We start from the raw sequence: 22,682 nt of genomic DNA, 5'->3' as shown, positions 1-22,682 counted from the left end.
CTTCCGTTTGTACAAGAGCGTCAGCATTCCTTCCCTCAGCGTTGGGGGCATCATACCTTCTGCTTCCATTTCCCTGTAAAGCTCGAGCAGGTCCGGGCCGATCAGGTCCCACAGCTTCGTGTATAACTCAGCTGGGATACCATCTCCGCCCGGCGTCCTACCCTTCTTAATGGATTTGGTTGCAGCGTGGAGCTCCTCCAGCGTCAGGGGGGCGTTCATGGCTGCTTTTCCTGCCGGGTCGATGGTGTTTGTAATCCCTGACAGGAATTTGTCAGCCTGGTCTCGGTCTGATGCTTTTGGGGAGTAGAGGTCTTCATAGAAATCTTTCACGACTCCCATGACTTCCTCCTTCCCCTGCTGCACGTTGCCATCTTTGTCTCGCATTTCCCTCAGGGGCATGTGGGCAGAGTGGAGTTTCTTGAAGAAGAAGGCATTGCATTTCTCCCCCCTGTCAAGGTTCTCCACCTTGGAACGGAAGATGATTCGTCTGGATTCCTCCTCAAAGTGCTTTTGCAGGCTCTCCTTGGTTTCCTCCAGGTCGTCATCCACGTTCCATCCGCAGCGTTTGAGGTCATGCAGGGACTGCAGCTTGCGCTGCAGGCCCTCGAACTCCCCCTTCCTCTCACATGCCAGGCGTCTGCCCTTTGCCTGCAGGAAGCAACGGATCCTTATCTTCGTGAATTCACACCACTCTGCAGTGCTGTGGAAACAGGCCTTTTCTTCTTTCCATGCTGTGTATGCTGTTCTCAGCTCCTCCATGATCTCCTCCCTTTCCAGCAGTGCACAGTTCAGCTTCCAGGATCCTGGCCCTGGGGGGAAACCTCCTCCCAGGCGCCCCTGGAGATGAATGGCTCTGTGGTCAGAGAAATGTACTGCGACCATGGAGTGCTGTCTGTGCTGTACCTGCTTGGTGGTCAACAGGAAGTCAATCCGAGAACGCACAGAACCATTTGGGTGGCACCAAGAGTAGTTTGCGGCGCCTGCTCCCATAGATCCCACCACGTCCTTCAGGGATGCCTCCCCAATCATCGCCGTGAGTAGCCTGGACGTCACATCTATCTTTGATGATTTGCTGGGGGGCACGCGCCCCCCCACCTCAATCGTGCAGTTGAAATCCCCACCCATCACCACTGCCCTGGAGGTTGCGAGCCAAGGGCGAAGGTGCTGGAAAAGTTCCAAGCGCTCATTTCTCCGGGGGGCGGCGTACACATTGATGAGCCTAATCGGCTCCCCTGCCCACGAACCGTCTACGACCAGTAATCTGCCGCAGATGAGTTCATGGACAGAATCAACAGTGAAACATCCCCCCCGGATCAAAATGGCTACACCCGCGTTCCTGCACCCGTTCCCCCCAGACCAGTAGGAGGGGCCGTGAGACCACTGTCCGCTCAGGTGCCTGTAGGATCGAGAAAAAGGTAAGTCACATTCCTGTAGCATATACACATCACATTTCTGTAAAGAAAGGAATGTTAGTACTCTGGCACGTCTCATCCGCTCTCCTATGCTCCTTACGTTAATGGAGAAAATGTTAAAAGACGCCATTAGTTTGGGGATAAAGGGTTGGACAGACATGCAGTGATACTAGTTACCATCCTCTCTGGCGTGGGTGGTCTTGTTGATCTCCTCACACAGCTGGACTAGCAGATCCATGGTTTGCCCAAGGTTGTCATGGAGGAGGAGGGTCTCTGCTGCCTCTCGCCCCTCTCTTATGAGCTCTTCCACGGTCACCTGTGTCTCGGTAGGTGGCTGTTCTAAAATGGCCGCCTGCTCCTCTGCAATGGCTGCCTCCTGCATCTCTGCTTCCTCCTCCTCCAGGTCGCTTTCAAGGTCACTGTCAGTGTCGCTGGAAGTGGGTGAGTCGCCGATTTGCATTTGGGCTCTCTTCTGCTCCAGCCCCTGGTGCGGGCTATCCGTCTCAGGGGCTCTCCTCTTTATTCCCTGCTTCTCCGTTCCGGTCTGGGCTATGGGGGCGGTATCTGTAGCAAGGGAGAAAGAGGGAGGGGGTGCAACAGCCTCGGGGCTGGGGAGAGGTGTTACAGAGGGAGGGGCTGCAGCCTCGTGGAACGTGGGGGGGGCTGCAGTGGAGGGTTGGGAGGAGGGGGCAAGGGGTGGTGGGGGGGCAGGGAGGGTTGGGGTAGGGGGAGGGTGGGGGTTGCAGCAGCAGTGGGTGTGGGAGGGAGTGTTGCTGCAGGGGTGAAGGTGGGAAGGGGTGAGGTGGGGGCTGCTACTGAAGGGGCAGCGGGCTTAGGAGCCGCAGCGGGCGCTGCTTGGGTGGCCTCCTTTTCCCTTTGCTCCTTCTGATACTTACCCCCCTGGGCCTTTACGGGTTGGTTTGCAGGGGGCTTCTTGGCTGCCTTCTGGGTTGCTGTCAGGGGCGCGCCCGGTGTTGCGCCTTTCGCCGCAGCCTCTGCGTAGCTCCTGACCCTAAGCTGGCAGTCCCGGAACATGTGGGTTGTCTCTCCGCACAGGTCGCAGGTTTTCTGGCGGGGACAATCCTTTGTTTCGTGTCCGGTGTTCTTGCAGTTTCTGCAGGCTTTCAGGGTGCACTGTTTCCACTGATGCCCCAGGTTCCCGCAATTACCGCAGGTCTGGGGCTGGTCAGGGTAAAAGATCCTCCCTGAGCTGCCCGCAAGTGAAAAACTGGGAGGGAGGTGGTGCAGCCGATCTGCCGCTTCTGGATTTGGCCACAAGCGAACTACCATGCTCCACTTTCCCACCCAGTACCCCAACTTGTCCTTGATCCTGCTCGGCTCCTTCACCACGGTGCAAGAGCGCCGCAGAAAGGTAGCAATATCCTTTCCAGGGATATGGGGGTTCCTCACCGTCACAGTGATCCTCTTCTCGTCCCTCTGGATAGGGCAGTTCACGTCGAACTCTGAGAAGGGGACGTCCTGTTTCAGGGTCTGGAAAGCCTCCCAGTACCTCCTGCAGGCTCCCGCCGTGGCGAAGGTGACGAAAAACAGGCCACCCCTGAGGTCCTGGATGCTCAGGATCTCGTCCGGAGTAAAGCCTGCTTTGCTCACCAGCTCCTTGGCAAAGGTCTCAGCGTCCAATAGAGGGCGCTGTCCGTCGACCTCCCTCAGCTGCATCACCACCGTCTGCCTCATCCAGGGTTCCAGGCGGGGGATCCTCCTGTTGCTGCTGCTCCCAGCTCCAGGGTTGGAGCTGGGGCCGCCGCTGCTGGTGCTGGCAGTGGGGGTGAGGCCGCTGGGGGTGGCAACGTCGCCTGAGCCGCTGGAGCTGGTTGCCGCTGGGCCTCCTCCGTCCGTCTCCTGGCTGCTGGGGACCGTCTCCGGGGGTGCCATGTGCTTCTCCTTCTTCGTCTTCTTCTCCTTGTGCAGGGTGGTCCCGGCGGGCTCCATGGCAACCTCCATCCTCGATCTTAGCCAAAAACCCACCCACAGACAGCTGTTTCGACCTTGATTGGTCTCATCAGTGTGGGGTTGGCTTACTGACATTTGCTCAAATGAGATAAGAGTAGGTAATCACCACGACTATTAAGGTTATGGTGGGTAAAAAAAGTGACTAAAACCCTCCACAGCAAATGAATATACAGGAATATTTACAGTTGCTTTATGCTTTACTGTGGAGGGTTTTAGTCACTTTTTTTTACCCACCATAACCTTAATAGTCGTGGTGATTACCTACTCTTATCTCATTTGAGCAAATGTCAGTAAGCCAACCTCACACTGATGAGACCCATCAAGGTTGAAACATGTCTGTGAGTGGGTTAACTGACTTTGCATCTCCCAAGTCCTTGCTTAAAAGCTGTGTTTAAAGCAGCATGCATTGACTAAGGGTTGCTCATGTAATGTGAGCATGAGATAAAAAGTGGCACTGTGTGCTCATTTGCATGTCATTTCCCAGAATCCCTTGCAGCAGTGGAAGTGCTGTTTGCTGAGTGATAATGGTGAAAGACAGGGTTGCAGACCTGTCTAAGACATGCAAATGAATATACAGGAATATTTACAGTTGCTTTATGCTTTACTGTGGAGGGTTTTAGTCACTTTTTTTACCCACCATAACCTTAATAGTCGTGGTGATTACCTACTCTTATCTCATTTGAGCAAATGTCAGTAAGCCAACCTCACACTGATGAGACCCATCAAGGTTGAAACATGTCTGTGAGTGGGTTAACTGACTTTGCATCTCCCAAGTCCTTGCTTAAAAGCTGTGTTTAAAGCAGCATGCATTGACTAAGGGTTGCTCATGTAATGTGAGCATGAGATAAAAAGTGGCACTGTGTGCTCATTTGCATGTCATTTCCCAGAATCCCTTGCTGCAGTGGAAGTGCTGTTTGCTGGGTGATAATGGTGAAAGACAGGGTTGCAGACCTGTCTAAGACATGCAAATGAATATACAGGAATATTTACAGTTGCTATATATATATATATATATATATATATATATATATATATATATATATAAAATCAAAATCAAAAACAAAATGGCTAACGAAATGCTTATATTTGTGCGAGCTTTCGAGATACACTGATCTCTTCTTCCGGCGATGTTACAAGGAATGAAGCCAAAAAAGGGGTTTTAACGTTAAAACAGTGCATACTGGAATGTGATCTGTGATAGAAGTTTATCCCTTCCCCCTGTGCAGTATGCGTTTTATGAATTGAGGTGTTAAATGGTCCCTGAATGTTGTTGATGTAAATTTGTGTGTGTGTGTGTGTGTGTGTGTATGTCTGTATGTAATATAAATTGGTAAAGAGCACACAGTGTATACAGCACTTTACAAAAGGTGTGTGTGGAGTGAGAGTGTGTATCAATGGTGTGGGAATGTAAGAGGCTGTGGCATAACTGAAAGTGTGTGTGGATACTATGTGGTCCCTTTTGGTATATATGGATGGAATAACATGGAGTATATGTATGTGTATGAGACAGCTGTGTGTGTATATATATATATATATATATATATATTGTGACAAACGGCTTACTCCGGGGCTCCGTCGTTTGTCCGGGACTGTTTAGAACACGGTCTTTTAGGGTAGGTTAAATGATGAGGCGTCACGTACTGTTCCTTTAAACAGGCTATGCCTGGTTTATTCAGTCCCAGGCACTGAGACTGCCACAGTGCATACAACAGAAAACAGATCAAAACAAAAGCTGCTCACCTGAGCGATAACTTAACTTAGATATCCCTGACTCAGGGTTGGAAGTGGCTTTTCCACTTCCAACATCAAAACACGGTACTTTTGCAGTCTTACACAAATGAACAGAAAGATTGAACCTGTTTGGGGAAGAGGCTTCTCCCCTCTGTAGTTCAGCAGCCTTCCAGCCTCCTGGCTCTTGTGGGGAGACCAGAGCAAACAGGAAATCAGTCTTTCATACCTGATTCCTAATTAGCATGACAGGTGACAGAAATCAGGCAGCAGACAAACTCTGGTCTGGATCTCTCATCCCTCAGTTCCAGCGCTTGCCAAACTGTGGGATGGAGTGTATGTATTATAAGGCTGCACTCCCAGGCCAAACAGGATAGAAACTGTCTAGTATCCTGGGAGCCCTATATACGGAATTTATTACCATCCCCTGGTTTCTGTCACATATCCTCCCCCCCAGCTCAGACCTCGAGGGATGAGCGACCATGGATATTAGGGACCCGTCAGCATTGCCATGTTTGTGCCCTGACCTGTGTTCCACAGAAAATTTAAAGGGTTGTAGGCTTAGGAACCACCTGGTCACTCTAGCATTCTTTTCCCTGTTTTGACACATCCAGGTAAGGGGTGCATGATCTGTGACCAACCGGAATTTTCTCCCCAACAGGTAGTATTTGAGCGTCTCTACAGCCCACTTTATTGCGAGACACTCTTTCTCTACTATGGAGTAATTTTTCTCCTGGGGATTTAGTTTCCTACTTAAATAAAGGATGGGGTGCTCCTCACCTTGAGACTCCTGGGAGAGTACCGCCCCCAGCCCTACCTCAGATGCGTCGGTTTGGACTACGAACTCTTTGGAGAAGTCAGGTGTGACCAACACTGGTTGGGCACAGAGAGCTTCTTTCAGGCTTCTAAAGGCCTGTTCGGTTTCGGGGGACCACTTTACCATTAGCGGTCCTCTTGCTTTTGTGAGGTCAGTTAGTGGGGTTGCCTTAGTTGCAAAATTGGGAATAAACCTTCTATAGTACCCAATTAACCCCAAAAAGGTCCTTACTTGTTTTTTTGTAACTGGCCTTGGCCAATTTTGTATCGCCTCCACTTTGAGTGTTTGGGGTTTGAGTAAACCTCTGCCAATAGAATATCCCAGATACTTGGCCTCCTCCAGACCAATAGTGCATTTAGCGGGGTTAGCAGTTAGTCCAGCAGACCGGACTGCGTCAAGCACAGCTTGGACCTTTGGAAGGTGGGATTGCCAATCTTCACTATGGATTACCACATCATCCAGGTAGGCGGCCGCATACCGAGCATGTGGTTTTAAAATTTTATCCATCATTCTTTGGAATGTGGCGGGAGCTCCATGTAAGCCAAAAGGCAACACCTTATACTGAAAGAGGCCGTCTGGGGTTGAGAAGGCTGTCTTTTCTTTTGCCCTTTCTGTGAGGGGAACCTGCCAGTACCCTTTTGTTAGGTCTAGGGTTGTGAGATATCGGGCTTTGCCCAGTCTCTCTACAAGTTCATCTACCCTGGGCATAGGATAAGTATCAAATTTTGACACCGCGTTTAGTTTCCGGTAGTCATTACAAAACCTTGTTGTACCATCTGGCTTTGGGACTAAGACTATAGGGCTGTTCCACCCACTTTGGGATTCCTCAATTACACCTAGTTTTAGCATTTTTTTAACCTCTAAACTTATAGCCTTTCTTTTGGCCTCTGGGATTCGGTACGGTTTAAGGTTAACTCGGACCCCCGGTTCAGAGACTAGGTCATGTTCAATTACGCTAGTTCTACCTGGCCGTATAGAGAAGATTTCTTTGTTTCTTTTCACTAAATTCTGAACCTCTCGTTTCTGATGAACAGACAGGGTTTCAGCTATGCTAACCTCTGGGTCAGTTTCTTGATTCTCTGACGGACCTGGGGGTACTAGGGTTAACAAGACTTCTCTATCTTTCCAGGGCTTGAGTAGGTTTATATGGTAAATTTGCTCAGGTTTCCTCCTACCTGGCTGTCTTACCTTATAATTTACTTCTCCCACTCTTTCCAAGACCTCATATGGCCCATGCCATTTAGCAAGGAATTTACTCTCCACGGTGGGAACCAGAACTAGTACCCTATCACCTGGAGAAAAAATTCTGACCCTAGCACCCTTATTATATGTATTCCTCTGTGCTTCTTGAGCTTTCTCCATGTGTTCCCTCACTATGGGTAGGACTGCAGCAATGCGGTCCTGCATCTGGGCAACATGCTCTATTACACTTCTGTAAGGGGTAACCTCGTGTTCCCAAGTCTCTTTGGCTATATCCAGTAAGCCCCTTGGGTGTCGGCCATACAATAGTTCAAACGGGGAGAAGCCTGTGGATGATTGGGGAACTTCCCTAATGGCAAATAACAGGTACGGTAACAAACAATCCCAGTTTTTCCCATCTTTATCAACCGCCCGCCGTAACATGCTCTTTAAGGTTTTATTGAACCTTTCCACTAAACCATCTGTTTGTGGATGATAGACTGAGGTTCTGAGATGCTTGATTTTTAGGAGTTTACATAGCTCTTTCGTTACTTGGGACATAAATGGTGTTCCCTGGTCAGATAGAATCTCTTTAGGAATCCCGACCCGGGAAAACAGAACTACTAACTCTTTTGCTATGTTTTTAGCTGAGGTGCTACGTAGGGGAACTGCCTCCGGATATCGGGTGGCATAATCTAATATTACCAATATATGCTGATGTCCCCTAGCAGACTTTATTAGGGGTCCTACTAGATCCATAGCAATCCGGTCAAATGGTACCTCTATTATGGGAAGGGGTACCAATGGGCTGCGGTACGCCTTGAACGGGGCGGTGATCTGACATTCTGGGCATGAGGAACAATAATTCGTAATTTCTGCCAGAACCCCAGGCCAATAGAAGCTTCGGAGAACCTTTTCTTTTGTCTTTTCGACCCCTAGGTGTCCCCCCAATGGGTGACTATGTGCGAGGTGTAATACTACGTTACGGAATGTCCGTGGTACCAACAATTGTTTAGTTGTAACTGATTTCCTTTTATCAACCCGATATACTAGGTCGTTCTCTACCTCGAAGTAGGGGTAAGCAAGTGACCTATCTGGTTGGCCAGGAGTACTATTCTGGTCCCGTATATTTCCCCTTGCTACCGCTAATGTGGGGTCCTCCCACTGGGCCTTCTTAAAACTCCCAGGACTGACCTCTAGGTCAGCGAGGGTCTTATCCGGTTCTGGGGTGGTAAGTGTCTGCTCAACATCTTGATTTGGGGTATTCCCTACCAAAGTAGTGATGGGGAAGGGAATTTTACAGCACTCCTCCTTTTCCCCCTTCTTATTTGGGCCCTCGTCAACCTCCATTTCTGAAAAAGGGAAAGGATTTGTTTCTTCTAATACTTCATTATGGTCCGCTATTGAACTCTGGGCGCTATTCTGAGCGGGGGACCACATTTTTAGAAAATGGGGAAAGTCGGTCCCTATTAACACATCATGTGCCAGTTTGGGTACAATACCCACCTTGAAATCTAAAGAACCAAAGTCTGTTTCAAAAAAAACATCAACAGTGGAATATTCATGATTATCCCCATGTATACAACAAATTGCCACTCTTTGTGAACTGTTTCCCTGTTTCTTCTTAATGGGCAAGAGGTATTCGGACACTAGTGTGACCATGCTCCCAGAGTCAAGAAGTGCCCGAACCCTCTTACCATTAACCTTTACAAATGCCCACAGATGGTTATTCAAGGGGTACTCTGGGCTAGGGCCCATACATTGGGACAACAGCGAATAAGGTTCCACGCTGTTGCATTGCATGGGCTCATCATTTAGTGGGCATATTTTTGCTGTGTGGCCCCTCTCATGACAATTTACACATTTAGGTACATAGTCTGTGTCCCACTTAGAGCCTTTTCCCGGCTCCCCATGTTGGCTATTTCCCTTAGTGTGCGAACCACTGTTGCTGGTGCTGCGTGAAGGTGGTCGCCGCTCTTCAGCGCCCCTTAACCCCGGTACCCTTTTACCGTCTCTGGAAGAGTCCTGGAACCTCGGGTAGTGGGGTTGCTCCACGACTGTGGGTTGCGGGTGCTCTTCTGCTGCATTGTACCTTTCTACGAGGGCCACAAGCTCATCCGCATTGTGGGGGTCACTCCGACTGACCCAACGGCGTAAGGCAGAGGGAAGTTTCCTCAAGAACTGGTCCATGACCAACCGTTCCACGATGTGGCTGGCTGAGTTGATCTCGGGTTGTAGCCACTTCCGGGCGAGGTGGATGAGGTCATACATCTGGCTTCGGGTGGCTTTATCCATCGTGAAGGACCATGCATGAAACCTTTGGGCGCGAACAGCCGTGGTTACGCCGAGGCGGGCGAGGATCTCGAACTTCAATTTTGCATAGACGTTAGCTTCGGCTGGCTCTAGATCAAAGTAAGCCTTCTGGGGTTCGCCGCTTAGGAAGGGTGCGATTAGACCAGCCCACTCAGCTTCTGGCCATCCCTCTCTCTGTGCCGTGCGTTCAAACGTGAGAAGATAGGCTTCCACATCATCCGAGGGTCCCATCTTCTGAAGGTAGTGGCTTGCCCTGGTCATTTTCGGAACTGGGGCTGCTGCTGCCAGTGGAAGGTTACTGATAGTCCCCCTCAGGATCTCGAGTTCCTGCTGTAAGCCCTGAGCGAACCGCTGTTGCTCCTCTCTCAGCAAGCGGTTTGTCTCTTGCTGGTTTGCATTCGCGTTTTGCAGGGCTTCATTCGTCTGTTGCTGGTTTGCATTCGCCTGTTGCTGGTTGGCATTCGCCTGTTGCTGGTTGGCATTAATCTCTTGCTGGGCTATTAGCAGCTGTTGCTGGGCTGCATTCGTCTGCTGCTGGTTTGCATTAGTTTCTTGCTGGGCTATTAACAGCTGTTGCTGGGTTTCATTCGTGTCTTTCTGGGCAGCGACATTGCGTACCAGCGCACCCACCACGTCTTCCATCTTGTTTGCAGAGGATGAAAAAAAAACTTTTTTTTTTTTTTTTTTTCAAAGTTCTTCAACCCGCAGACCCCCTAGTGCTCTGCCCGCATTCTCCACCATATGTGACAAACGGCTTACTCCGGGGCTCCGTCGTTTGTCCGGGACTGTTTAGAACACGGTCTTTTAGGGTAGGTTAAATGATGAGGCGTCACGTACTGTTCCTTTAAACAGGCTATGCCTGGTTTATTCAGTCCCAGGCACTGAGACTGCCACAGTGCATACAACAGAAAACAGATCAAAACAAAAGCTGCTCACCTGAGCGATAACTTAACTTAGATGTCCCTGACTCAGGGTTGGAAGTGGCTTTTCCACTTCCAACATCAAAACACGGTACTTTTGCAGTCTTACACAAATGAACAGAAAGATTGAACCTGTTTGGGGAAGAGGCTTCTCCCCTCTGTAGTTCAGCAGCCTTCCAGCCTCCTGGCTCTTGTGGGGAGACCAGAGCAAACAGGAAATCAGTCTTTCATACCTGATTCCTAATTAGCATGACAGGTGACAGAAATCAGGCAGCAGACAAACTCTGGTCTGGATCTCTCATCCCTCAGTTCCAGCGCTTGCCAAACTGTGGGATGGAGTGTATGTATTATAAGGCTGCACTCCCAGGCCAAACAGGATAGAAACTGTCTAGTATCCTGGGAGCCCTATATACGGAATTTATTACCATCCCCTGGTTTCTGTCACAATATATATATATATATATATATATATACAGTGTTCGACAAACCTATACATTTGCTCGCCCCGGGCGAGTGGATTTAACATCGTGGCGAGCTCCTATTGGCCCAAGCAGCACACGTTTGGTACTAGGTGGCGAGTAGATTTTTTTTGTTGGGCGAGTAGATTTTTTGGTGATTTGTCGACCACTATATATATATATATATATATATATATATATATATATATATATATATATATATATATATATATATACATGTAGTGGTATCAGTACCGTGTTAGCCGAGCTTCAATAATCAAAAAAATAAATAGATTATACCGTTCTGTGGCTAACGAAATGCTTTTATTTGTGCCAGCTTTCGAGATCTCTTCTTCCGGCGATGTTGCAATGAATGAAGCAAGCAAAAGCTATACTATAAACAGTGTCTATTGGAATGTTATCTGTGCTGGTCCTTACCCCGGTGTGGATGTGTTTTATGGCTGGAGGTGTCAAAAGGTTACTGAAAGCAAGTGATGAAAGAGTGTGTATGTGTATCAGTGTGAATAAAAATGAATGGAGAGCCCACAGTATGTACAGTGCTTTACAAAAGGTGTGTGTGGAGTGGGAGTGGATATAAATGGTGTGGGTGGGTGTGGAAATGTGAGAGTTAGTAGCACAACTAAAAGTGTGTGTGGATACTTTGTGGTCCCTATTGCTGTATAGGGATGGAAAAACAAGGAGTATAAGTATGTGTGAGAGACAGCTGTGTGTGCATACATATAGCATAGTATGTACAGACATGGCCTGTAGCGCTCATGGGAAGAGAGTTCATTTGTGTCAGTAATGACTCATAAAATTTCGATCTCTGTTTAGGCCACTGCTAAGTGTCCCGAACAGTTGCATAAATTTGTATTCATGCAACCGTCTCTCTTTCGGTGTTTTAAGATTACCTTTGAGTATGGCAACCCTCAGATCGTTCATCTTATAGCCAGAGTCAGAGAAATGTTCGCCAACAGGACTGTCTCTGGTTCCGCGTGTGATGCTGTGGCGGTGCAGGTTCATTCTCTTGTTTAGCCCCTGCCCTGTCTCACCTATGTAGTAGCAGCCCCCTGGGCATTTCATGCACATGATGAGGTACACGACATTGTTGGAGGAACAGGTGAACCTTCCTCTGATTTTGTATTCCCGATTCCTGTGTGGTATTTGTATTGTGTCCGCTGTGTAGAGCATTGACATGTTTTGCATCTTGGGTCCTGGCATGGTTTTGTCCCGCATTCAGTTGTACTACTGAATACTTTACTTCTCACCATAATATTCTTGAGATTATGGGGTTGTCTGTATGATAATAAGGGTGCTTCAGGGAAGACCTGTTGCAGTCTTGTATCTTCCTGGAGGATGGGTTGTAGTTTCCTGACGATCTTGCGTAGGGCTCGTAGGTGTGGGTTATATGTGACACACCAAGATACAAGACTGCAACAGGTCTTCCCTGAAGCACCCTTATTATCATACAGACAACCCCATAATCTCAAGAATATTATGGTGAGGAGTAAAGTATTCAGTAGTACAACTGAATGCGGGACAAAACCATGCCAGGACCCAAGATGCAAAACATGTCAATGCTCTACACAGCGGACACAATACAAATACCACACAGGAATCGGGAATACAAAATCAGAGGAAGGTTCACCTGTTCCTCCAACAATGTCGTGTACCTCATCATGTGCATGAAATGCCCAGGGGGCTGCTACTACATAGGTGAGACAGGGCAGGGGCTAAACAAGAGAATGAACCTGCACCGCCACAGCATCACGCGCGGAACAAGAGACAGTCCTGTTGGCGAACATTTCTCTGACTCTGGCCATAAGATGAACGATCTGAGGGTTGCCATACTCAAAGGTAATCTTAAAACACCGAAAGAGAGACGGTTGCATGAATACAAATTTATGCAACTGTTCGGGACACTTAGCAGTAGCCTAAACAGAGATCGAAATTTTATGAGTCATTACTGACACAAGTGAACTCTCTTCCCATGAGCGCTACAGGCCATGTCTGTACATACTGTGCTATATGTATGCACACACAGCTGTCTCTCACACATACCTATACTCCTTGTTTTTTCATCCCTATACACCAATAGGGACCACAAAGTATCCACACACACTTTTAGTTGTGCTACTAACTCTCACATTTCCACACCCACCCACACCATTTATATCCACTCCCACTCCACACACACCTTTTGTAAAGCACTGTACATACTGTGGGCTCTCCATTCATTTTTATTCACACTGATACACATACACACTCTTTCATCACTGGCTTTCAGTAACCTTTTGACACCTCCAGCCATAAAACACATCCACACCGGGGGAAGGACCAGCACAGATAACATTCCAATAGACACTGTTTATAGTATAGCTTTTGCTTGCTTCATTCATTGTAACATCGCCGGAAGAAGAGATCAGTGTATCTCGAAAGCTCGCACAAATAAAAGCATTTTGTTAGCCACAGAACGGTATCATCTATTTATTTTTTGATTATATATATATATATATATATATATATATATATATATAGCGCAGAATGTATGGACATGGACTTTGGCACTCATGGGACTCAGTGACCGGCTTCACCCCTGAGGAAGCCGCTTTTGGAGAAACGAGTTGGGTGTGTGCGCAGGAGAAAAGAAGGAGAGAGACTCGATCAGCTGTCTTCTGAGAGATCTGGAATAGAAACAGGCATCCTTGTGTCCAAATCACGCGAGAAGAGATTTCACTGATCACATGATGCGGAAGTGAAGTACTGGAAGCCGATGACTGAGAGATAAAGATACGTTGTTGCAGTGTTTGTTCTACATACAATATAAATATATATATATATATATATATATTAGTTAAGTTATGGTGGGTAAAAAAATCGTCAAAAAAAAGGATATAGCAAAAGGATATAGCAAATGGAAAGATTTGCATGTCTTAGGCCGGTCTGCATCCCTGCCTTTCACCATTATCACCCAGTATACAGTGCTTCCACTGCAGCAAGGGATTCTGGGAAATGACATGCAAATGAGCACACAGTGCCACTTTTTTGCTTCAAATCCATTTTGACATGGACCCCTATAAGCTTATACATTGATATCCATATTATACTATGTGTATACAGAAAGGGCTGTCATGATTAAGCCATGTAAGGGTAAAAGTTTGTGTGCAGTATTTCAAGCAAGAGTGTAACCTTCTTACTAAATGAACTTTTTATTCTGCTTCCCTCTTGCAGGAAGGGCTAGGGTCATAACAAAATATGGTTGCATGCTTAACTGGTAAACAAACAAGTCAGAAATGCATCTTGCAGGAACCAACTCTCCCTAAATATTTACATTAAAATGACAGGTAAGGCAGAGCAACGTGTCACAGAGATGCTGTGACCAAGGGTCTGTGAGCTTCAAAATCCTCATATACATTCCTTAAACCAGAGATTCCCTGAGGGCTATACACAGGAAAGAGTACCTGTATCATTACAGGCCAGAAAGATTTAGGAATTATTAGAGTTTTGTACAACCTTCAGAAACTGTATCAACTATATAAAGCGTGTATAAATTGACCAGAATAGGTTATCATAATGTGAAAACTGGTACAATGACACAGAACAGATAATTAATATCGCTCTCAAGGTTACACAAGGGAATATCAAATGTGATACCCAATACTTATGCTCCCAGAAATGATGGGGTACCAAGAATCTGTTAACTACTTGGAAATAATTATTTAGAATTTGATACCGATTACATTAGAAAATAAAGAATTCTCTCCTAAAATAGCAAGTAAAAAAAAAAGTGTCTGTGGTAAAAAAAAACAAAAAAACACAGAAAAATGGGTCATAGGAATGTTTTATCGCTGACAGATCCAATAATTATGGGATACGAATCTGTGTTTAAGCCACACAGAGACATATAACCAGGGGGCCACATGTGTGAGTGGGGGTCTCATATTGTTATGTATCTCATGAGCCCCTGAGGGCTTGACTACAAGATTCTTGTACTATTTCAATGTATCGGTTTTCTGTTTTATTCCCTTAAAATGTATAACTATCCAACTCTAGCCCCATGTACCGTACGTATGTCATTTTGCGATCATTTTTTCTGTAACAAGCACTGTACGCCTTTTGTAACATGAAATCTAAAATGTAACAAGTAAAGTCATAAAGCCCAGCTTCACATGGGTCTCCCTCCCTCCCCTTCTCCCTCCCTCCCCTTCTCCCTCCCCTTCTCCCTCCCTCCCCTTCTCTCTCTCTCCCTCTCTCCATCTTTCTCCTTTTCCTCCCTCCTCTCACCCCCCTACTCCCTTCTCTCTCCCCCTCATGTCTCTCATCACTTTCCTTTAATACTTTATGATGTCCCCAATTCTTTCTGCCTCTCTCTCCTTATCAGCATTCTTACGTTCTCCTCACGTGCCACATTTCTCTCTTTTTTTCTTCGTCTGCTTTCTGTGTAAAATGTATAGCTATGTGACTCTCCTTACCTGCCACCAGACCCTGTGCATTATGGTGTTACCAGCATGATGTCACGTGCCAGATACATAGGGGGTGATTCACTAAGCAGTGAGCTTTTGTGCCCGATTGGGAAATGTGTAATCCTACGATAAAAAATGAAGCCAGACGCAGGATTCACTAAGAAGTGAAGCGCATTTGGTTAGTGCGGCCAAAAACAAGCTCGATCACGCAAGCTGTTCAACCCCCCCCCCACTATCGTGCTTAAAATTCTAAAGCACGATAGCTAATTGAAAAAAAAGCAGCTGTAAGAGCTGCATGGAGACGCTGCATCTCCATGCATGGCTCTTACAGGCGATCGTGCAGTATACATATACATTTTAATACTAGTGTACATATGCAGGGGTCTCCTGAGCTGAACCACATTGTTTCAGCCTCGAGGAGCCCCTATTCCATGAGAGACAGGCCCCGTTATGGGGTGCCGGTATCCCCTGTGCTTTTAAAGCTGCATTAAAGTAATTTTTATTAGTAGTGTGGATGAGCAGGTGGTCTCCCGAGATGAACCGCATTGATTTCAGCCTCAGGGACCCTCTGCTTCCCGAGTTACAGTCCCAGATATGGGGTGCCGGTATCTCCTCCATTATTTAAATGTCCCGCATCGTGTGACGCGGACGCTTTCAAAATGACAGCGACACTGGTATCCGATGCCCCATACCGGGGCCTGTCAATTGGTGAGGAGGGGGTCCCTGAGCCAGAAATCAAAGCAGTGCAGCTCAGGAGACCCCCTGCTTCTGCACACCATTAAAAAATAAATACATTAAAGCAGCTTCATTGCCTTAGCGGCTAGCCGCTAAGGCAATGAAGGGGTTAAGGCCCAATTGCAGCTTTATTTGTGGCAATTGCCCCCAATAAACCTTGAACACACAAAAATACAGCTATCGCTCAGTACCAAAAACAAACAATCAAGTATAAGGCTCCAGGTGCATAGGGAGGAGATAAAGCAAAAACACAAGTGTAAGCCGCAGCAAGTGTAAGTTGAGTTAAAAATGGAATAAAAACGATCCCCTGAGGGGAGGTGTATTAACCCGATTGATTTCACTACTAACTTTCCACCTGATACACCTCCCCTCAGGGGATACTTTTTATTCCTTTTTTAACTCACCTGTACATACTTACACTTGCTGCGGCGTGACTATCTGTCAACATTAAAGTTTTGTTATTTTCTGTTTTTATACAGACTGTCTGTCTGTTACTGTTGATAAACCCTCATTGGGGTAGTGGGAATTTTGGTTGAAATTAATGGATATGTATCCTTGTTAATTATACTTGTGCATCATGAGTGCGTGCCAATAGGGACCTGGGTGATTCTGTTCGCCATTTGTGTTTTTTCCCCAATAAACCTTGCAAAATGTGCTACCCACCCACCCCCTGTGCCTCCAACAACCCCTATGCCCCCTAACATACATTACATTTATTTTGTCTTTGTTTTTTAAAGCATAGGAATGTTACTTTAGGCTGGCGGGGGCCCTCGGATGTTCCCCGCGGGTATCCGGGGACCCACGGGAGTTCCCCGAGTGTGTTAAGGGGTCCCTGCTGGTCTACTACAACCAATCAGATTGGGGATATTGTTCCCACAATCTGATTGACTGAAGTAACATGTGACGGCAGCCATGTTGCTTTTGGTGATGTCATGTTAAAGGGAAAGGAAGCACGGCCATTCTGACTGGCTGGCTTCCCTTCCTTTACATGACGTCACCAAAAAAATAAACAACATCAGAGGCGTGTGAACCATTTGCACTCAAATGTGGTGTCACAGGTTTATAAAAGCCTGTGCAGCCTCATTTGGGCTACACATACATACAGTAAGAAGCGACGGTTGTTTTGGCAAAGGCTTTCTTGTATGTATTTTAAATGTATATTGGTTCTTTGATTTTAAATTGATATGCTATTTATATTGCATATTGATGTAGTGTTCAAGCATTTTTGCTGGTGTTTTAAATTGTTTATTTCTGGCTTTTGTTTGGTATTTGGTTTTTGATATTGGATTATTTTTTGACTTTTGATTTGGAATGATGCAGTTTATTTAGATATTTATTTTATTTAGTCGTGGTAATTGTTTATTCTGGTCTTTATTTTGGATTGGACTAATTGATTGGTGGTAATTTTGTTCGGTTTACTTCTCTATTTGTTTTTAGTTTGAGATTGTTTTGAATGCATTTGATCTTGTTTGTGATTGTTTTTTTTTTTTGCTTGACCATTGATTGGCATAGTGCTAAATCATTCCCATATTATATGGGCATGATGTACCCACTGTGCCATTCAATTGTTTGATTGGCATTATAAATATGTTCATTTTGCAATGTAATGTTGTTTAATTTGGGCCTGTTTTTTTTATTCCTTCACCATTTCTTGCTACAGTGGTAAATCAGACCCATATTATATGGACATGATGTACCCACTGTACCAATGAATGGGTGAAAGGGGGTGGGGTAGTTGCCTGGAGAGGGTGGTTAGGACTCCTGGGTGGGTAGTAAAAGAGGGTGGGTTAACCCCTTAATTACTATAGCGGTTACTAAACACTAAGGTGATTAAGGGGTTAGGGGACTTTAGATTGTATTTTTGATTGTACTGCATTGTTTGTGGCAATGGAGGGCATGGACGGTAATGAGGATAAGGACGGCCATCATCGTGGCAGCCTGGCAGGGGCGAGTGTAAGTTTTATTTATTTTATTTCTGCAGCTTAATGTTTTATTTGTAATGGACAAATGCACTATTATCCATATCTGGATAATAGTAAGTTTGCCCATTACTGTACTGTATGTACTAGAGGGCAGGGGGGGTTTATTTATTGCAAAGTATTGGGTGTTATGTTTCTTTGGCCACACTATTGGTACCGCAGGCCAGCGGGGACCCCCAAACTCCCGCGGGGATCACCCAGGGACACCCACTAGCCTGTTGTATTAATTGTGTGGTTAAAAAAACGTAAACAATGATTTTTTTTGTTGCTCCATTTCTTTTGCAATAGCCTTTAGCTAGTGCAAAAATATGGCGTGCTTTTAAAGTATGATTCATTTATCACTGCTTAGTGAATCACACTGACTGGAACAAAACGGCGCGTTTAGCGTTTTTTTGCCTGATCGGACGTATTTTTGTTAATTTTTTTTGGCTTTAAAAATGCCTTTTACGGCTGATAAAGCACTGTTATCACTGCTTAGTGAATCGTGCAGCAGGCAGTATCGGTCTTAAAAGCCATTTATCGTACTTAAAAGCAGTTATAACTGCTTAGTGAATTGCCCCGTCGTCTACCAGGTACAATTGCCAGTGGCTGACTTTCTTGAGAAATTGTAATAACTCTAACGTTCCTAACAGCAGTGTTTGAGAGGATCCAAACCATGACTGTTCATCTTATTTTGATACATAAGGTAATACTTCCAAGTTTGGCTATTCTAGGTCTTATAGTTTGGGCAGGCATCATGAGACACACAGACAAACATTCTGAAATATATACTGGAGTAGGTGTGTGTGTGTGTGTGTGTGTGTGTGTGTGTGTATAAATACTGAAGATGTATCTCTGCCATTGTTTACTAAACTACTATTAAAGATACAGTGTCAATACAATCATAAAACAATATACCGGTATACAAAATACAGTATACATATTTAGTAAAAAATTGAAATATAAAAAAGGAAGAAGAAAATATATGTGTGCACACATACATTGATCATATACACACAAACACATTGTTTACAGATCTACTAATAAAGATACTATATCACATAACACAATCCTGTAAAACAATATTTAAAAAATCTATTTAAAAAAGGCATAAGATCGACAGATTCATAAAAAATGTAGTCTGCAAATGATACATTTAGATTTGTTATGGTGCAACAACAAGAGATCCTTAGTGTCTAACCTCATAGTATCCTCAATTTTCTCAATACCAATAAAACTCACATTTGTAAGTAAGATTACAATTATGTTTATGTAAAAAGTGAGATAAAAGGTAAAACAAGGTTATTCAAGGATACATATTTGGTCAAATAATATTGTTAATAATTGCTAAATATTCTTTTAGTTTGAACAGCTGAACTAAAGAAAAGAACCCCTATGCTGAGAGCACTCTGTATTGGCTAGTGAACTGATACTACCGGATCTAAGACCTGGAGATAAAGGTAAGTAAACTAAATTAATTCTAATGATGAATACATTAAAATAAACTTTATTGGGAGGAATCCTCAATTAAAATATAGATCAGTGCATAAACCTCAGTGTACCTGAACAATATAGCAAAATATTAAAAAGGGTGGGGTGGGGGGGGGAGGTTGGTGAAATATAGGGTAAATAACCACAATGATACCAATAGACTCTCAGTCACACAACCAACCAATGTGTAGTTAATGAGTGGCGGAAAAACGGGATGATGGGTGTGAGCCACAAACCAATAAGATCTGTTATGTGTTCGTACAGTATGACTGGCTAAAAAGCTCAGCAAAACAGATTGGTATGCTCACAATGTATCATACCTTCCTCAAGGAGATATCTCAAAATGGATACACACTGTATGTCCATTGATGTATAAAGGTGGTGGACGGAAGCTAGGATGCTTCTATAAAAACGTCATAACCCACCTCAACAGATAAATGTCCATCGATATGTTTTATGTCTGGACAACAAGGCAGACTGTACACGTCTGTCAAGATGTCTCTATTGACATATAAGGAAATCTATAAAGGTAATACTGCGTAGAGGTGGTGCCGCAATATTGGAAGCAGGTAAGTAGAGTACTATGTGCTACACAGATGTTAACCAATGTATGAAGTGGGTGTGTAGTAGTTGCAGGGCCGCGAGTCAGACAGGTTGGCAGGCTCGTATTGTCTGACAAGATGTCACTAGTGACAACGTTTTATGCCCAGAAAACCTGAGTCAGGTCCCACTTAATGAGCCACCTGGCTGTATATTCCTTGCATAAAGAGCACCTTATATGCTCAGGATGGAACAATCTGCTAAAAAGATTTTATATAATATCTCCAGGTGGGGTGATGAACCCGTTGTGTCACAGTTTAAGAAGCAGTGAAAATAGAGGTAACATACACACTGCGTGGCTGGACAAAGTAGCAGGTTGGAAGCGTCTGATACTATGTCTCTAACTGTCACGACTTACACTGCGCTGCTAATGAATCAGTGGGTGATCATAAACTCCCTCGACACTTAAGGCGCCTTACAACCCCCTCCTGAGTATACCGACAAGTTCAATCTGTATACCGTATCAACTCCAAACGTAGGAGATAGAAAACAAAGTTTGGTCAGTAAGCGTGGGTGGCGGACAGGTAGTCTCTGTTATTGCTCCCACTGACGTCAGTACGCCTAATGCCGATGTACGTTTCGCTGGAGGCTTTGTCGAGGCTGGAAAGCACTCCTACAAACATCCGGTATTTAAAGGTATTGTGAAGGTTCCCTATTGGTTCTTCAGTAATTCATTCAATATTAATCTCGGGGGGCCTCTAGTGGTCAAACATGATATTTATGAAAGAATGTGTATAGGCAAGCAATGGAGCAGCAAAGATGCTAGTATGATCATTACAGCCAAAAATGTAGTCTGCAAATGATACATTTGGATTTTTTTTATGGTGCAACAACAAGAGATCCTTATTGTCTAACCTCATAGTATCCTTAGTTCTCTCAATACCAATAAAACTCACATTTGTAAGTAAGATTACAATTAAGGTTATTCAAGGATACATATTTGGTCAAATAATATTGTTAATAATTGCTAAATATCCTTTTAGGGTACAAATAGACGTTTTTTCATACTAATATTTTATAAGTATGATAAAACATAAAAAGTGTCCAGTGTACCTAAGGGTGTGTGGTATCACAACCGGCAGTCGATGGCGGCAAAAGCGTGCAAACCTGTACTATGAGTAATTGTCCAACATTAAGAAATTGTATTTTTAAAGTGCATAACTTGACATAATTTATCCATTGGATTTCTGTTAATTTTGAACCATTGCCTACCTGTTTGTTGCAACTATCATTCATGTTCCAGACATATGGCATCTGATGTGCAATTTCTGTTCACTCTTCTCAGTTGTCCACAGGGAATGTTGTTTATCCAATCCCTATGATGACAACTTGTCCGATCTATATATGTGCTACAATCTATGGACTTGGAATGAGTTTTACATTTAATTACATTGTCTTCCACATAAAGATGTAAATCCAAAAACTGGATATTTGTTCTACTTAAATCGTATGTAAAATTCAAATTCCAGTCATTACAATTTAGACTGTTAATGAATTTCTTCTTTAGTGCTACTCCTCATGAAAAAAATATCATCTACATAGCGGTACCATAGGACCAGGCCCGCACCAAGAACACCACCCCTCCAAACATGGTCCTCCTCACAGACCCCATGAATAGATTATCGTAATGTGGCGCGAACCTGTTCAACAAACAATACAGTATAGGGAATTATAATAATACAATAATTGCAGCAAAATTAGACAATTGGAAAGGAAATCCCTGCACCGAAGAGCTTACAATCTAAGAGGTTTGATGGGAAACTTACAGAGACAGCAGGTGAGGGAATAAGTGCTGTAGATGGCAGTGCTTGGTCACAATGGGTGGTAGGAGTGACTGAGTGTGGGACAGTAACCATGAGTGCAGGCTATTGGGATGCTTGATTTGCGGGGCAAGTTTTAAGGTTAGTCTATATCCCCAATCTGATTGGTTGTATTAGTCCAGCAGTGATCCCCGAAAACATGCGGGGACCACCCGAGGTCCCCTGGGCACCCGCGGGGACCATCCTAGGGCCCCCGCCAGTCTATAGTAACATTCCTATGCCTTAAAATGCAAAGACAAAATAAATGTAATGTATGTTAGGGGGGTATACGGGTTGTTGGGGGCACAGGGGTTGGGTGGGTAGCACATATTGCAAGGTTTATTGGGGGCAATTGTCACCAAAAAAGCTGCAATTGGGCCTTAACCCCTTCATTGCCTTAGCGGCTAGCCGCTAAGGTAATGAAGCTGCTTTAATGTATTTTTTTTAATAGGGTGCGGAGGCAGGGGGTCTCCTGAGCTGAACCGCTTTGATTTCTGGCTCAGGGACCCCCTCCTCCCCGATTTAAAGGCCTCGGTATGGGGCATCGGATGCGAGTGTCACCGTCATTTTTAAAGCATCCGCGTCATTTGACGCGGGGCATTTAAATAATGGAGCAGATGCCGGCACCCCATATCTAGGCCTGTATCTCAGGAAGCAGAGGGTCCCCGAGACTGAAATCAATGCGGTTCATCTCGGGAGACCACCTGCTCATGCACACTATTAATAAAAATTACATTAATGCAGCTTTAAAAGCACAGGGTATACCGGCACCCCATAACAGGGCCTGTCTCTCATGGAATAAGGGGTCCCAGAGGCTGAAACAAATGCGGTCCAGCTC

The 22,682-nt window shown here is 45.1% G+C and overlaps 1 protein-coding gene across 1 annotated transcript; it reads right to left on the bottom strand.

Annotated features, from left to right (window-relative positions):
• Positions 1-1,247: 1,247 nt before the first annotated feature.
• LOC142494700 (uncharacterized) lies at positions 1,248-3,374 on the bottom strand. Its single transcript, XM_075599133.1, has 2 exons — positions 2,309-3,374; positions 1,248-1,261 (listed from the first exon to the last, which is right to left on the bottom strand). The coding sequence occupies exons 1-2, from the start codon at positions 3,372-3,374 to the stop codon at positions 1,248-1,250; spliced, it is 1,080 nt and encodes a 359-aa protein (XP_075455248.1).
• Between the last annotated feature and the right edge of the window lie 19,308 nt (positions 3,375-22,682).

This window comes from Ascaphus truei, chromosome 5 (assembly GCF_040206685.1).
Source record: "Ascaphus truei isolate aAscTru1 chromosome 5, aAscTru1.hap1, whole genome shotgun sequence".
Lineage (NCBI taxonomy): Eukaryota > Metazoa > Chordata > Amphibia > Anura > Ascaphidae > Ascaphus > Ascaphus truei.
This window is presented reverse-complemented; position numbering and strand designations above follow the sequence as displayed.